The sequence below is a fragment of the Protopterus annectens genome, chromosome 7.part1, assembly GCF_019279795.1.
Source record: "Protopterus annectens isolate FY-2018-M chromosome 7.part1, PAN1.0, whole genome shotgun sequence".
Classification (NCBI taxonomy): Eukaryota; Metazoa; Chordata; order Ceratodontiformes; family Protopteridae; genus Protopterus; species Protopterus annectens.
The window spans coordinates 402508585-402526674 of NC_056740.1; the positions used below are offsets into that span (position 1 = coordinate 402508585).

The 18090-nt window shown below is 40.8% G+C and overlaps 1 protein-coding gene across 2 annotated transcripts in view; it reads left to right on the forward strand.

Annotated features, from left to right (window-relative positions):
• The window catches only part of LOC122807796 (ubiquitin-like modifier-activating enzyme 1), a 2541412-nt gene that overhangs the window by 749910 nt on the left and 1773412 nt on the right, over window positions 1-18090 (forward strand). For both annotated transcript variants that reach the window (XM_044078854.1, XM_044078853.1), the window contains exon 15: window positions 3222-3418. In XM_044078854.1, the coding sequence (XP_043934789.1) occupies window positions 3222-3418 (197 nt within the window). The remainder of the gene's footprint in view (window positions 1-3221; window positions 3419-18090) is intronic.

Consider the following 18090-nt stretch of genomic DNA (forward strand, 5'->3'; position numbering starts at 1 on the left):
CATGAAGCTGGCTTTGGAGAAGTTTTTTTACCGATTTTTCCTTACTGGGGGGTGGTGGTGGGATGTGGATGTCAAGGGTGATTTGCTTATGGTCAGACCAATGAGGGGGTGACCACTGGTGTGGAGCATCTATTTCCCATGTTGGTAATGACCAGGTCAAGGATATTGGAGTCCCTGCTGGGACAATCGATTAGTTGATCCAGGGCATTGGAATTTATGAATTCCAAGAACCATTGAGAAAAGGTGTTGGTACCCGAGTGGTTTTCCCAGTTAATGACATCACCCAGTATTAGGGTGTTTGGTTGTATCTTAATATTTTCCTGTATGTTTAGAAAGGTGTAGTGAGAATCTTGGGGCATGGTGGGTGATCTGTAGCAAGCTACAATTTGGATTGCAGTCTTACCTAGTGTTAGTTGCACCTGGAGAATTTCAGATGCATTGTGTTGGGCAACTAGGCTGGAGGTGTGAATATCCTTGGTGAATATGGACACTCCTTCACCTTTAGTGTTTCAGACTTGGTTTGGTGGCTGAAAAGTGTGGTAAGAGTTGTAGCCTGGTATTGCAGGGGTGCTCTCTGGAGCCTTGAACCAGGTCTCAGTTACTGCACAGGTATCAATGTTCTCCATTTTTAGAAGTGCCTCGAGAGAGTGCATTTTGAGGTTTTAGACTTCTAGCTTTGAGTCGCATTACCTTCATATTTTGCATGCTTGTATCTGTTACGGTGGTGGTTTTGTCCTTTGAATCTTGCCTAAAAAAGGCACTATAGGGGTGGCAAGAGCTTTAGCCAGTAACCTGAATCCTAGGGGTGACAGGTGCAGACTGTTTCTGGCAAAGCATCATGGTTTGTCGATCATGTCATCCTAGGCAGACAGATAGTGGATCCCTTTTGAATGACACCAGAAGCTTAGCCAATTATTTAACTGAATCGTTTTGTCCTTATAGTGTAGTATCATTCTGGGCGAAGGCAGGATGCTACTCAGTGCTAGGGTCATACCTGCCTGGGCCTCATGATCTGTGAGCTCTTCCATGTCTCTTTTCATGTAGTCCAGGGCGGTACATCTCAAGTCATTCACTCCAACATAGACAATGACAGAGTCATATTTATACTTGTTGTAGAGTGACTTGAGTGCATGCTTTATGTGGTGGATCCTGGCATCCGACAGGCAGCTGACTGTAGTTTTCTCCTTGTTTAGCCTGGTGAGTGGGACATTAGTCATAGGTAACTCTATAGTCAGGCACACTGAAGTGTTGGGTACGTTGTCTTGCTTTAGGGGCTGTTGTTGGGTGGCACACTAGTGTTGTGAGCTATGTGTCACTTTGGTTGTGACTGGTGTTTGTTTGCATTTCATCTTCAGAGGTCCTTATTTCTTGGGCAGGTTAATGTTAAGGGCCTCCGCATATGTGGGTTTAGTGTTGCTATGTTTGGGTTTTGAAGGGCTATGTGTTGCTTGAGGTGTAGTGCAGGTGTTAGCCTTCTCCTCTTGACTGCCTAGCACAATCTTGGCTGGAGAGAGCTATGCTTCCAGTTTGGCTATGTAAGTGCATCTCTCGCAGGCTGTAGTGTCGGTTGGTAGGAGGAGAGGGTTGTCTGTGTACATGAGGCAGTTGCTGCATTGCCCCAGTATGCCCAGATTCCTGAGATGCACAGGAGAAATCACCGGAAGCTGACCCTTGGATACGCCTATTTAGGTGCTTTTTTTTTTTTGTAAAATACAAGAGCTGTTTTCCCTTACCTTTGCAGGGTACTTTGCAATTATAGGCTGTTTAGTGCCTACGATTAATTTCTCCTTATTAACAAGGAAAGTTGAGTGCTTGTATCAGTTTAAGGCTTCCTAGTGCTTTCCAGCAGGTTCTAGAGAAAGTGCTAGTCACAGGGGTTCAGATTTTAGTGCTACTATTGAGAAACTAGCTAGTTCTAAGGGAAAATTTGAAAAGCAGACTTTCTGGCATTTGGAATAGTACCGTAGCCCAGCGGTGTTGCATGATGCGAAAAATGCGCAAACACACATGTTTTTAATCCAGAAAATTGAAAGGGATAGAAATCAGCCCAAAATGGCTAATAAAATAATTTCAGAGCTGGAAACCACTCCTCTAGCGTTAGGCAGTACAATGCTCACCACTCCCATTGGTAAGCAGTAGGACTTCCCTCTTCCACAGCAAGGTCTGGATAGCTCTGAACACAAAAAATAAAGTCCTGAAGCCAGCAAAGCCTGGGATCTGGACTATAGCTAGGAAAGGCGGGAAACGAGCAAACAGTATAGTATTTTTTTTTCTGGTTAAAACAGGCTAAACAATGCAATAATACAGTAAATAAACACAGGAAAAGCTAATGCACTTGAGTATGTAGCCCTAAACAGTAAATGCAATTAAAACTCTACAAAGTTAGCAATTTAAAACTTTTTAAATGAAGCAAGGCAAGTGCACAACTGAAAAACGATTTAAGAGGCAGTAATACAGTAGAATAAGTGGCTAGTCTGTATATACAGAAAAGCAATTAAAACAATTCAGATGCAGTGCAACCTAGAGCACTTGGGTTGTAGCAATATTAAGGCAAATTCCTGATCTAGGAATGCCAGTCATGATTACTGTCAAGTCAGTGTCTGACAGTTTAGCACAGAGGGCTACGGATATACATTGCTAATGAACTACATCCTGTATTCCTGTGTTCGATTCCTTTATTTGCCATTTCCCTACTTGTGAGTACATCACCTAACCAGACATTATTCCCAGGGTTTACTAGGATAACAAACATAAACATTTTAATTTAAACGGTACTCTGTTTTATATATTGGTGTGTATAGTTACTCAAGTCTGTGTATCTATATTCTTCTCCACGCAAACGCTTTATCTTTGCTCTGTGCATGCATACTTGCTTTCCTTTACCTTCCATTCTTTAATCATTACATAATGTTAACATTTTAAGAAAGCAGTTATTAAAGACAGTATGAAGTTAATGGGTATACCCAATATATTATCTACATTTTTACAGTTATCTTTTTGTAGTATTACCCTCCCTACCAATAGCCTCAAATTCATAGCGAGCATCCAGCCTTTTCTTTCTATTTTCGCAGTGGACCCCCCCCCCCCCTTGAGCTGAGCAAGCTGACTATGGCAGTTCACTCTACATTTAGGTGTGTATCTCCTCTGTCTGGCCTACATTAACGTTTGTTTAAGATTTTGTTTCCTGTGCATTGATGAACCTTCTTTCTGTGTGCTTCTAGGAATGTACATGGATGGGCGCTGTGTGTTTTATGGCAAGCCACTGTTAGAATCGGGAACCCTTGGCACAAAAGGGAACACACAGGTTATTCTTCCATTTTTGACGGAATCCTATGGGACTAATCGTGACCCTACGGATATGGGTTTTCCAATGTGTACCCTCAAGCATTTCCCCAATGCAATTGAGCACACTCTGCAGGTAAGAAACATGAGAAACGAACAAATATAATTTGATAATGAATCCATCCCAAATATATTTTTAACATTTTGTGATCATTGACATTTTTTGTACTGTTTTACCAGCATATCAATTATATACATGTTGTCATTTTTGACCTGGGCTGTAATTAGTTTTATTAGTGTCTACAATTTAATGAGCAGTTGTGTGCTAAGGATTTGCATATTAAACTGTAGAACATGATTTAGGTGGTAGCTGAAATTTTTGGGGGAGAGCATTTTTTTCTCCCTTCTCCATTATCCTGTGCACCCTATCCAGTACCCCACCTCTGTCACCTGGTCTGCCAGCCACTTCCTATCTGCCAAACTCATCCAATAGGGCTGCAGCCAGCATGGAACATAAGGGCATCCTGGGGGTCTGTCCATCAGCATTTGCTGTGGTGTATGTCTCTTTTTGACCTATCCCATTACTCCCTCTAACCTCACAGTTCTTGTTGTAAATTCCAGGGACAGGTATACAATGGTATACAGCATTTTGCCTTGTCTTTGTGGCAGCTCAGCCATATCTCCAGCCTGTTCTCACTTTGGATACACCCCCTAGTAGCAAAGTCCCCATCCTCCACCCAAAATCATCGCTAGAGATGCCCATAGGACAGACCTCCCCCAGGATGGTAAATATCATGCCTCTTCCTCTCCATGAGTCACCTGAGCATCTCATTGACCTCAGGTTGGCTCGGCATAGTCAGGGCTTTATCCTTCTGTACCACAGGAGTGCTGAAGAGTAGCTGGGAATTTGCATATTAAACTGTAAAAGACAGTTTAGGTTTGGGTGTGAAATTTGCATATAAACTGTAGGAGACAATTTAGGTGGAAGCTGGAAATTTGCATATAACCTGTACCAGATGATTTAGGTGCTAGCCCAGAATTTGCATGTGCACTATATGAACAAAATAACTCTTCCCAGGACAAGTGGTGTATACCAGCAAACAAGTAATCCGAGATAAAAGAAAATACACCACTCCACAGCCAGGGGCATAAAACGGAACAAATTTAATGAAGTAGATAAGCACTTTCACATGGAAATAAGTGCTTCATCAGATCACAACATAAACCAGTGCACCATACACAATTTAAATAACATACAACCAATGAGCAGCAGCAAACAATTATGCAATTACATTCAAACTTAAAACAAAGAGGGTAAAACTTCATTCATTGCTTTATTTAAAAAGACCCTGTCTTTTTAAAACAGGTTTAATGGAAGTTCTTTCATTAATACCTGGAAACTTTCCAGCTTGCACTCAAATAATCCACCAAAGCTCACGTGTTTCTGTGTAATTCTTAAGATCACCCCCTCTTACACTGGGTCTCACCAGTTCTACCACCCTAAGTCCAAAGACATGTTCCGCACCATGTTCAAAACAAGGTTTCGCTAGTGCATTGTGTAAGTCTTGTCTGTTAATACTATATAGATGTTCCCTAATGCGCTCCATAAGGGATCTATTTGTCTTCCCTATATAGAAACAGCTGCACTTCCTACAACTAGCCAAATAAATGAAATCCTTACTTCTACAATTAGCTTGTTCTCTAAAGTCATATCTGATCTTAGTGGCTGGATGGACAAAACCACATGAAACATCTGTACTACTGCAAAAACCACTGGACAAAACCGCATGAAACATCTGTACTACTGCAAAAACCACTGGACAAAACCGCATGAAACATCTGTACTACTGCAAAAACCACTGGACAAAACCACATGAAACATCTGTACTACTGCAAAAACCACTGGACAAAACCACATGAAACATCTGTACTACTGCAAAAACCACAACCCATACACATCGTTGTTCCAACCTGCCTATCTCCATTGTCTCCAACTACTATCGATCTATTCTTATAACATAACGGTCGTTTAAGGCTTTTCCTGTTCTTAAAGACAAAATGGGGTCTATCTCCCACCACCTCTTTCAAACCATCAGCTAGGTGCAGAATAGACCAGTTGTCTCTTACTATATGCAGAACACTGTTAACATCACTGGTATAGTATAGAGAGAGAAACACATCTCTATTAGTGCATACAGGTCCTCCTATATCAGAGCTAGCATCCCTTCGAAGATGATAGTTGTTAGAATAAAAAGGGCGGGCTCTGTTCCTTCTCTCTAAAAAACACTCATTCAGTCCTATATCAATCTCATGGCTATTATACCCCCTAGACAAGAATTCTTCCTTCAGTTTTTCCATGTCTCTATGGAACAAATCATCCTTGTTATTAAGACGGGAAATACGCATACCCTGACCTTTAACCACATTCCTAAATATGTGTCCAGGGTGCATGCTACTGCGATGGCGCATGGTATTCCTTCTACAATCTTTTCTATATAATGTAATAATCAATTTATTATGTTCATCTACAATCAATTTGATATCCAGAAAATCAATCTCACCACGAGAATACCTACATGTAAACCTCAAGAATGGAACTGTCCCATTAACATAATCAATAAACTCCAGGAGAGAAGCTTCAGTACCCATCCAAACAATAAAAAGGTCATCCACAAATTTCTTGTGTACCTTAATATATGATGTAAAGGATGAACTGAAAACAAACATATTCTCCCATTGAGCCATTACCATGTTAGCGTAGCTATTGGCTCAGCACTATAGCAGACAATTTAGGTGGTAGCTGGGAATTTGCATATTTAAACTGTAGAAAATGATTTAGGCTGGTGCTGGAAGTTTGCAAATAAACTGTATTAGATGATTTATGATTTGAGAAATGCACATGTTTGCAAGCTCTGTCACTATCAATGAGTCATTCAGAACTTGTTTTACCAAATGCTTATAACTAAGCTTGTACAAAAACTATTATAAATGCATAAAAGTAAGAAACAAGAGGTAATAATATAAGAAGTAATGATGATCAAAATAGCATAAAACAAAACAGCTGTGAGAGAAAGTTAAAATATCTGTCTTTGAGTAAAAAATATTAAAAATGGATATTTAAAGTATACTTTATGGAACAGGTGGATCCTTAAGGACTTCTTAAAGACATATAGAGTGGGCTGAAGCCTTGTTATACAAACAGAGGATGTCTCCCACATACACATACATGCATGCAGAAGCTGTCCATTTAAATCAAGTTAATCTCATTTCCAAAGACATGCTTCTAGAGCGTTTCTCCCCTGGTCTCCCCTGAAAATAGGCTGTGTCCCTGTCAGACTTTGCCAGTAAACAAATGTTAAAAATTTTTATTTATTTTATTTATTTAAAATGCCCTCCTTGCATTCTCATTGGTTTCCTCTGGGTACTCCGGTTTCCTCCCACATTCCAATGACGTGTCTGGAGAGTTTTTGCCAGGGCCTCCACTGAAAAGAGGCTCTGTCCTAGTCGGACTTTCCCAGTAAACAAATTTATTTATTTTATATTTGTTGACTGGGATAGTCCAACTGGATACATGTACATTTTCAGCAGAGTCCCGGGGAGAAAAGCTCCATTAATTTTACAAAAAAAATATTTCATATATACACATAAATCATATTTTACAAATTCTATACAGATTTACATTCATTAGAAGGATCTAAGCATCACACAGTCACACAAAGCTATTTGGTTATTAACCAATAATTAAGATATAGTCACTTAGAGGGTAGGAAGTCCTCATTAGACACGCAGTTAAGGGGGTAGAAGTTAGTCGAGGGTAAAGTAAGGACATAGCTATTGTGTTTTAAACTATTGTATACGTTTTTTTTTAATTGGGCTAAAGAGAGTTCTGAAGTTAGGTCAGCAGGAAGTGAATTCCATGTTTTACCAACAGAGTTGGCAAGCAGGGCTTCCCCAGCTAAGTTGTTTGTTTTTAATGTATACACTAACATTTGTTGTATGAACAGAGTGTCTTGAGATTCTGGTAGGGGGTTATAAGACTTTTAATAACAGGTGAATATTTGGACTGGTAGAGGATCTTATGGGCAATTACTAGCTGGTTGACCTTAAGTAAGTTAGGTAGTTCAAGCCACCCTAGAAGATCAAGGTTAAGGCAGTGGTGGGTTCTATAGGCTGTACCGTTGGCAAATCTAGCAATGTGAATATAGCAGCTTGTATACTTGTTCAGGTCAGTTTTATTCAAGTTTGTGAATAAGGAGGAGGCATAGAGGAGTGTAGAGAGTAGATGTGTGCGAGTAATAACAGTCCTCGCTAGGGGAGTTAGAAAGGGTTTAATCCTGTATAGCGAGCCAAGTTTTTTATTAACTGCTTTAATTGTGTGGTTAATGTGCAAGTCAAACTTCAGATTATTGTCAACTGTTACACCTAAGAGCTTGGTAGAGAGATCTGGAGAAATAATAGTGCTGTTATTGGATTTTATGGAGAAGGTTGGGGTGGTAGATCTTTGAGATGGAGAGAACAGCAGCAGCTTTGTTTTGCTGGGATTTAATATGAGACGGCAATTAAGGAGCCAGTTTTCAACATCATTGAAAGTGTTTCGGGATGAAGCCTGCAGCACTGTTGGGGATGTGGCCGAGCATATTAGGGTCGAATCATCTGCATATTGAATATAGTTGGCATCTGGGATGACCTTGTGCAGGTCATTAACAAGTATGGAAAATAGGAGGGGCCCTATGTTAGAGCCCAGGGGGACCCCAAGTGTGATAGGTGAAAGGGTGGATAGGTTGTACTTCCATAGGACTGCTTGTTGTCTACCACTCAGATAAGATTGGAACCATTGGATAACCTGGGTGTCTAGGGAAATTGTTTCCAATGCTTGTATAACTAGTTGGTGGTTTACCATATTGAAAGCCTTGGAAAGATCTAAAAAGATGGCTGAGGAAAGTTTATTACTGTTTCAGTTTTGATTTATGATGTGAGTGAAGGAGAGAAGGGCAATGGTGGTACTGTGGTACAGTCTAAAACCATGCTGGGAGTTTGTTAGGAGATTGTTCTTGGTAAGATTATTCAGGAGTTGTCTATGGATGCATTTTTCCATAATTTTGGCTAGTGGTGACAGAATAGCTATGGGTCTGTAATTTGAGAACTCAGAGGAGCTGCCTCCTTTATGGAGTGGGATAACATGGGATATCTTCCAGATGGAGGGGATGGAAGCTTCAGATATTTTTCTGTTGATCAGAATGGATATTGGGTAGGCTACAGCATCAGCTGCTTTCTGTAAGTACTCTGCTGGGAGGAGATCTGCAGCTAGGGTAGTTGGTTTTAATTTTTTGATTAGTTTTCTGATAAATGATGCTGAGGCTGGTTGAAAGTTAAAGGTAGTTTGGCACTGGGTGTAGCAGTAATTGGATTTGGCCCACTGGGGGATAGTTGACTATCTAGATGCCGGGTAGTTTCTGTAAAGAAGGTATGGAAGGAATTGACAACTTCTACTGGAGGTTTATCATTTAGACGTTGATGGGTTAGGGGTGGTGATTGTCCTGGGTGTAGAAGTTTATTTATGCCTGCCCAAAATTTTTGGGGTTTATCTAGGTGTTCCTGTTGTAGGCAGCAATAATAGTTTTTTTTGTCAGTTATAACAGATTGTATCGTTCCGTAGCTGTCTGTAACTAAGTTGATCTGTGGAGGCTTTTGTGGCTCACCAGGTGGCCAAGGCTTTGTTTCTAAGTGAGATTTTTTTGTCTGGTTTCTTCTGAAAGCCATGGGACAGTTTTAGTTCTTATAGAGCGTGCTGGTGCGTGGGTGTTAAGGATGGCTAAGAATTTGCTATTAAAGTGTTTTACAGCTTCTTCTAATTTTAAGGCTGACCAATTACAGAGTTTGAGTTCACTTTGGAAGTTATTGAGGTTAAAGTTTTTCTTGTTCCTAATTGTTTTATGAGTGGGTTGGTTAGGGATTTCAGCCTTTTGCCTGATTATATAGGTGAGAAAGTGATCACTTATGTCTTCAGGCAAAGTCCCAGCTTCATACATATGGGGATGATTGTTAATAAGTATCCAGTCTAGGGTAGTTTCTTTATTGTTGGGTTTACTTATCCTAGTGGGGGAGGATATGACCTGTGTGAATCCCTATAGGTTAACATGATGAATAGGGGGTTCTGAGGAGCAGGTGTACCACTCTGTTAAAGTCCCCAAGAACAATGGTTTCTTGGGGGTAATTATAGTATATCCTTTAGAATCTTTATATTGTTACCTGGGGGAATATAGACATAGGCAATATATATGTATTTATTTTTGTTGATATGTAATTTAGTAATAATAATTTCAGCCTTGTCAACTGTGTTGTTTGTAAGGTATCATTGGTCATCTCTAGCATGGATTTATATAGTACAGCTACGCCACCTCCCTTTTTAGTGGTGCGGTCAAGCCTTAATATATTGTAACCTGATGGTATACCCTCATTGTCTGAGGTTGATGTTTTAGCCAGGTTTCTGTGGACACAGGATATCCGGGGAAAGATGTTGTAGTAGGGCATGGAGGTGATGAGCCTTATTGTTTATGCTCATAATGTTTAGATGACTAACCAGGAGTGAGTTAGGAGGTCTGTTTAGAGTTTGAGTGTTAAGAGGAGAAGTAATGCTGGGGCTAGAGCAGTTGGTTGAGAATGGGCCAGGGTTTGGGTGGGTGTTACCATCCATTGTGAGATTACATTGAGATTTAAAGGTCAACGTCAGGAATTTGAGAATAAGATTGTGGTATTTTTTAGTCTTTTGGATGGATGTATCTTGTCCTAATGGATAGTTTGTGTTGAATGCGTGAGGGGATTTATCAAATGATCTAACTTGTTTGGTCAGTGTGTTTGTTTGGCCTCTTGGGTAATGGAAACCACAATAGAGCTGGTGTTCGTAGGCAGTAAGTATATATGGGATTAGCATCATAGGTATTATGGGGTTTATTAACATTAATTTGGGTGGTGAGAGCAGCAGTGCCATAGTGTAGATATGGGCTGGTGCTCAGGGTATGGATAGGTGAATTAGGGTGAGTAAGGGACTGCCTTTTAATTGCTCAGTTATAGCTGATAGGTTCTAAAGAGTGGGGTTGTGGTGATAATACTATACATTTAGCAGGACTGGGGATGGGTGGGATTTGAGGGCAGGGCGGGGCATGGAGCAAGCCCATGCACACAGGGCTTAACCAGAAAACGAGGTTCTGATGGTCTGTGTGTGCTACGTAAGTACAATAGCAAATAAGTTCTTTTTTGTATTAGTTTTGCCTTTTTTGTTAAGTTTTTAGCCCTTTATAATAGAGTTTTTTTGCTGATATAAAATACTTAGCGTTTATAGCTCACTTATTGACAATGCTACAGGCTTACCTGCTTTTCAGCTAGATTAGTTTTAGGGTATTAAAGGTAGGAATAGAGCCAGGAGAGCCTCTTTATATTAAAACGCTAAGCGTTTTAATCAAAGGATCCACTAGTCTTTGTAGTTTTGGGGCCAGCAGGGATACAAGATGAGCCAAGAGTTCCCCTAAGGTTTTATAACTTTAAGTAGCCAAATTGTAATGGTATTTTAGCATGGGACTTTTGAAGGGGCATCTGGGAGTGCTATAGACCCAATACGGCTAGCTTATGTAGTACATACAAGCAGAATAGTAGAGGTAGTAACCTTATCAGGTGTTTTAGGTCCGTGGGACAAGGCAGGAGGTTTTTCAGTTAGTTTGTCCAGTTAAGGTGACCTATTGTTTCAAGCCTTTCAGTAGGAGGGCAGTTTAAGGGGATTAGCCATAGTGGTGCAGCGGTAGCGTTGTCGCTTCACAGCAAGAGGTTCTCCCGTTCAATTCTTGGCTGGAGCACCTTCTCTGTGGAGTCTGCATGTCCTCCCCACGGTCGAGTGGCGTTCGAAAGACATGCGTAGAATGAGCATGCCTTCGTTGAAGGTTGGGCGTCGAGCTGGCACCTCGGCACCCGTAAAAAATCTACTGCCAATCATTAGCAGACCGGAGTTCCACTGTGGCGACCCCTAACCGGGAAAAGCCGAAAGAAGAACAGTACCTTATCAGATCTTTTAGGTCCATGGGACAAGGCAGGAGGTTTTTCAGATAGTTTGTCCAGTTAAGGTGTCCTTCTATCATTTCAAGCCTTTCAGTAGGAGGGCAGTTTAAGGTGATTAGTACCTTATCAGGTCTTTTAGGTCCATGGGACAAGGCAGTAGGTTTTTCAGTTAGTTTGTCATGTTAAGGTGTCCTTCTATCATTTTAAGCCTCTCAGTAGGAGGGCAGTTTAAGGGGATTGGTACCTTATCAGGTGTTTTAGGTCCGTGGGACAAGGCAGGAGGTTTTTCAGTTAGTTTGTTCAGTTAAGGTGTCCTTCTATCGTTTCAAGCCTTTCAGTAGGAGGGCAGTTTAAGGGGATTAGTACCATGAGCTTAAGATGGATCTGACGGGGTCTTGTTAAAAATTATTATTTATTTTATTTATTTAGCATATGTTGACTGGGAAAGTCCAGTTAGGAAAGAACCTGTTTTCAGGAGATGCCATGGGAGAAATGCTCCAGAAGCATGACTTTGGAATGTATGTGGAAACCAGAGTTTATATATAAGCTCCGTTGGGCATGCAATAAGTGCGTAGCACTATAGCATATACAACTAGATAGGTAGGTGTTCTAATCTCAATGCTGCCATCTGTGTGCATGTGTGTGAAACATATCTCATCTGGCTGTCCTGTGTTTGTGTGTGTGTGTGTGTGTGTGTGTGTGTGTGTGTGTGTGTGTGTGTGTGTGTGTGTGTGCTTGCATGTGTGCGTGCGTGTGTTGGTTATACCATTGGCTTTTCTGTAAAGGCTCATCCAGACTCTGCCACAGTTTGCTGTGAGGGAAAGGTTAGTTTGCTTTTTATTTCTTATATTTTGTATTATTTTATTGCCTTTTTCTATTTTGAATACTGTGATTTGTTTTTTATACTGTGTTTTACTTGTGTTCTGCTTTTAACTGCATATTAAAACTTGGAAAGAGACCACAGCTCTCCCTCGTGAGTCAGACAGAAATATTTCCACCCTCCCACCCTGTTACTGTTGTATTCTTAAACACCACTCTTTTTCTAGTTGCCTGCCCCTTATGTTAATTTGACCATATATATTGTTTCCTCTCTGCGTTTACTGACTGCTGTGAGTAAGCACAAAATTATCATTTTGTGAAATCACTCTCTTCAACTATTTAAATGCATTGGCCATCCTACTGTATTCCATAGTACCAGAATACAAAAGTGCCCACCATCTAGCTCTTTTAAAAATAGTGGCTCTCCACTAAAACTCAACTTTTTAGACAAGTTACCCACTTTCATATCTAACTGCTTAGTGCACACTGCAGTGTTTAGGATAAACCATTTTTTTCATCTTACCTTTAAGTATCCATTGCAAGACCACCAGTTCTTGAAGAGCCCACATTCTGCCTCAATAGTCATCTTGGAATTAGTGCTTTTGTTTTCTCCAGGTGAGAGAAGGAGTACAGGGACATTATTTCCTGGAGGCTGCTGATCACCAGAAAGCCTAATAACGCTTTATAGGTGACATCTTAGAATCTGTGCTTATATTCTGATCCTGGTGAGAGTAGGAACAGAGTGCATTGATTCCTGACTCTTTCTGGTTGGAGACTGAGTGTCTGTGCTTAACGTACCTGACTGGTCTGGTTGCTATTTGAGGCATCTACCAGAAAAAGGCTACAAGCCTTGCATCATCTGGGACAAAACTGTGGGTCACCAAACAGGCTGTGGCCTGCTTCTCTTCTTGGGATTGGTGCTAACATTTTGCTTTTGGTGAGAGAAGAAGCAAAGGAGTATTGCATCCTAACAGAGTGAAGCTGTGCTGAGACCAGCATTAGTAGTAGCCAGGCAGTAGCCATTCATGCGACTCCCCTCTTTTCATCATTCTTGACAAGCTAATTCTTTGTTTTCAGTAAGTATGGCTTTCTTTCTAACTTTAGAGTATCTGCCTAAATACTTAAATTTTCAGGGTCTGCATATTTGTTTCCCCTCAAGTGTTTGGCAATGCTGTGTACAGACTCAGACACCTTGAGTAACATTTTTCCTGTTAAAGCACAATTGAAATTTCTACAATTTCTAGTTGCACACAGGACAACTAGTTTGCAGTGACAAGCACTGTCCACATAGTTACAAACTGGATACTCCTGACAGTGATTGATATTCTCTCCAGCTGTCTAATCAATAAAAAAGGGTCTGTTACCATGGATATGAACTTTCCTACTGTCTCCGTTGCCAGCTTGGTGGTTATGGGCATCCTGAGGCAATGTAGAAATTGCCTCATGTTTACTGACAACCAGTTAATTCTCAAACAAACTTTACTGACAACCAGTTAATTCTCAAACAAACTGATACGGTATGTGAGAGATGTATTTACACAATATCACTGGTGGCAAAGCTCTCACGTAAAAGTACTCCTAATGTAAATAAGGTTGTCAGTAGTACACATGCTGCACCCATCATGCACAATTCAAAGTAGACATATTAAACCCACATATACTGAGGCACTTACATGTAACGTTCCTAAACCACGAAGACCTCCTAGACAAAGTACATATAAGAAATACCCTCAACAGCCCCAAACGCAGTGTTTCAAAACAACGCCCACATCAACACATAGAGCTGCATCTCATGTACCCTCTCCCTCTAAGCCCATAAGGCATGTCACCACACAATCCAACATTCTAGTCATTGGAGACTCCATTGTGAGACACACTGATGTCCCTTTCACCAGGCTGAGTAAGGAGGAAGTTACGGTCAGTTGCTTATCAGGGGCTAGGATCTGCCACATTACACATGCACTCAGGTCATTGGATCACAATTACCAATATGACTGAGTCATAGTCCATGTGGGTGTAAATGACCTGAGACATACCCACCTAGATTATATGAAGAAAGACCATACAGCTTTCGAAATAAGTGTCTCAGGCTGGTATGAGCCTAGCATTGAACAGTGTTTTACTTTCTCCAAGGATGATGCCACAATACGAAAAAAAGATGATTAACTTTAATAATTGGCTTAGTTTCTGGTGTCATTCTAAGGGGGTGCAATATTTGTCAGCATAGAAGGAGATGGTCAACAGACCACGCTGTTTTGCCAGGGATGGTCTGCACCTCTTCCCTCTAGGCTTTCGAATATTAGCTTAAACATTGTCCTCCCCCCATAGTGCCATTTTTAGGCAGTGCCAAACTGAAAATACTTCCGACACAGGAAATCAAAACCAAGAAAATCTAAAGGTATCACTGCTCAATGCTAGGAGCCTAAACAAAAAACTCCACTCCCTAGACACTCTCTTTGTGCTGATGTTGACATGTTATCTGTATGCACACAGACTGTGGCACTGTGTTGATGTTGACATTGTATGCATATGCACATAGACTGTGACACTTTGCGACTGTGACACTGTGCTGATATTGACATGTTATCTGTATGCACACAGACTGTGGCACTGTGCTGATGTTGACATATTATCTGTGTGCACTTACACTGTGGCACTGTGCCGATATTGACATTTTGTCAGTATGCACACAGTCAGACTGTGGCCCTGTGCTGATGTTGACATTTTATCTGTATGCACACAGTCAGACGGTGGCACTGTGCCGATGTTGACATTTTATCTGTATGCACACAGTCCGATGGTGGGACTGTGCTGATGCTAACATTTTAACTGTATGCACACAGACTGTGGCACTGTACTGATGTTGACATTTTATGCATATGCACACAGTCAGACTGTGGGGTTGTGCCAATATTAACATTTTATCTATATGCACACAGTCAGACTGTGGCACTGTGCTGATGTTGACATTTTATGCATATACATACAGTTAGACTGCTTGCACTTTGCTGAGTTTGAGATTTTATAAGTCTGCAGATACACACAGTCAGACTGTGGCAGTTTGCCAATGTTGACATTTTATCTGTATGCACACAGTCAGACTTGATGTTGACATGTTATGCATATACACACAGACTGTTTGCACTTTGCTGAGTTTGAGATTTTATAAGTCTGCAGATACACACAGTCAGACTGTGGCAGTTTGCCGATGTTGACATTTTATCTGTATGCACACAGTCAGACTGTGGCACTCTGCTGATGTTGAAATTTTTTTTGTATGCACACAGACTGTGGTGCTAATGCTGCTGTTAAAATTTTATGCATATGCAAACAGTCAGACTGTGGCACTATGTTGATATTGACATTTTAAGTGATTGCACACAGTGATATATTGGCACTGAGCTGATGCTGACATTTTATGCATGTGCATACAGTCACACTTTGGTGCTGTGCTGATTTTGACATTTTATGCATGTGCACATAGACTGTGACATTGTGCTGATGTTGACATGTTATGCATATGCACACAGCCAGACTATACTGCTCTGCTGATGCTGAAATTTTATGCATATGCACACAATCAGACTGTGGCACTGTGTCAATGTTGACATTTTATTTGTATGCACACAGACTGTGGAGCTGTGCTGATGTTGATATTTTATCTGTATGCACACAGTCAGACTGCCACTGTGCCAATGTTGACATTTTATCTGTATGCACACAGACTGTGGGGCTGTGCTGATGTTCACATTTTATGTGTATGCTCAGTCAGACTGTGTCATTGTGTTGCTGTTGACATTTTATGCATACACACACAGTCAGACTGTGGCACTGTGCTGATGTTGCCATTTTATGCGTATGCACACAGTCAGACTGTGGCACTGTGTTGATGGTGACATTTTATGTGTATGCACACAGTCAGACTGTAGCACTGTGCTGATGTTGACATTTTATGCATATGCACACAGTCAGACTGTGGCACTGTGCTGAAGTTGACATTTTAAGTGTATGCACACAGACTGTGGCACTGTGCTGATGTTGACATTTTATGTGTATGCACACAGTTGGATTATAGGGATGTGCTGATGTTTACATTTTATGTTTATGCACACAGTCAGACTGTGGCACTGTGCCGATGTTGACATTTTATCTGTGTACACACAGTTAGACTTTGGCTCTATGCCGATGTTGACATTTTATCTGTTTGCGCACAGTCAGAATGTGACACTGTGCCGATGTTGACATTTTATCTGTATGCACACAGACTGTGACACTGTGCTGATGTTGACATATTATCTGTATGCACACAATCAGACTGTGGTGCTGTGCTGATGTTGACATTTTATCTGTATGCACACAGTCAGACTGTGGCACTGTGTTGATGTTGACATTTTATGCATATGCACACAGTCAGACTTTGGAGCTGCGCTGATGTTGACATTTTAACTGTATGCACACAGTCAGATTATAGGGATGTGCTAATGTTGACATTGCATGTTTATGCTCACAGTCAGACTGTGGCATTGTGCCAATGTTGACATTTTATGTGTGTGCACACAGACAGACTGTGGTGCTTTGTTGATGTTGACAATTTATGTGTATGCTGTCAGTCAGACTGTGGCGCTGTACTTTTCTTGACATTTTATCTGTATGCACACAGACTGTGGAACTGTGCTGATGTTGACATTTTATTTGTGTGTATGCAGTCAGACTTTGGCACTGTGCTGACATTGATGTTTTGTGTATGCACGCAGTCAGTCTGTGGCACTGTGCTGATGTTGAAATTTTTTGTGTATGCACACAGTCAGACTGTGGCACTGTGCTGATGTTGACATTTTATCTGTATGCACACAGACTGCGGAGCTGTGCTGATGTTGACATTTTATTTGTGTGCATGCAGTCAGACTTTGACGCTGTGCTGATGTTGACATTTTATCTGTATGCACACAGTCAGACGGATGCTGTGCCGATGTTGACATTGTATCTGTTTGCACATAGACTGTGGAGCTATGCTGATGTTGACATTTTATGTTTATGCACACAGTCATATTGTGGCACTATGCTGATGTTAACATTTTGTTTGTAGCACACAGTCAAACTGTGTCATTGTGTTGCTGTTGACATTGTATGCACACCTTGTCTAACTTGTAGTGCAGTGGAAGAAAGGGAAAACATTGGAATTGCACCACCTGTTCTCACAATCCAACACACTTTGATAAATCAAACTACAGTATAGATCTGTTTTATTTGTATTTGTTTTCCAGGGTAGAGCACTGGTCTCCATGCACCTTTTTCAGGCACAGCCCAGATGTGGTGTCCGGTTAAGTGACTTGTTCAGAGTCACACAGGCAGTGGAAGCTGAGGGAATCAAACCTTGCACCACTGGACCACAGGGAACAGCTGTAAGAAAACGAATACCAGTAATTAAAAATTGTAAATATTTTTATTAGACTTACAACTGGCAAAGTTTACTGCAAACTATCTTTAGATCAACTATGATTAGATACATTTTTTATACCCATTATGATTAGATAATGTGATAGATAGACTTTGAAGGACTTCATACAACCAGGTACACATGCAAATAAAAATTTACTAGCATTGCTTATTACACTAAAATTAGAGCGGTGAAGGCAAAGGTTGTCAGAGTAGACATGGAGGAAGATCTGCACCATGCGGAAAATGGCAAGAGGAAGAAAAGGGTACAAAAAGAGAGAATGTCTCTTATTGCATGTGATTGCATTTTCTTACTATGCTTTTCCATGAAACCTATCTGTTTGCGGCCAGTGGATCTAACAGGCAATTCAGAAAGTATTTTATAATTTACTCGGAAAGCTGCAACACCAGAATTAACTGCATTATGTGAATAGAGGGAAACCATTGTCTGTATATTTAAAAAAAAATCACAAATTATGCTTTCAGCTTACTGGTCATGATTTAACA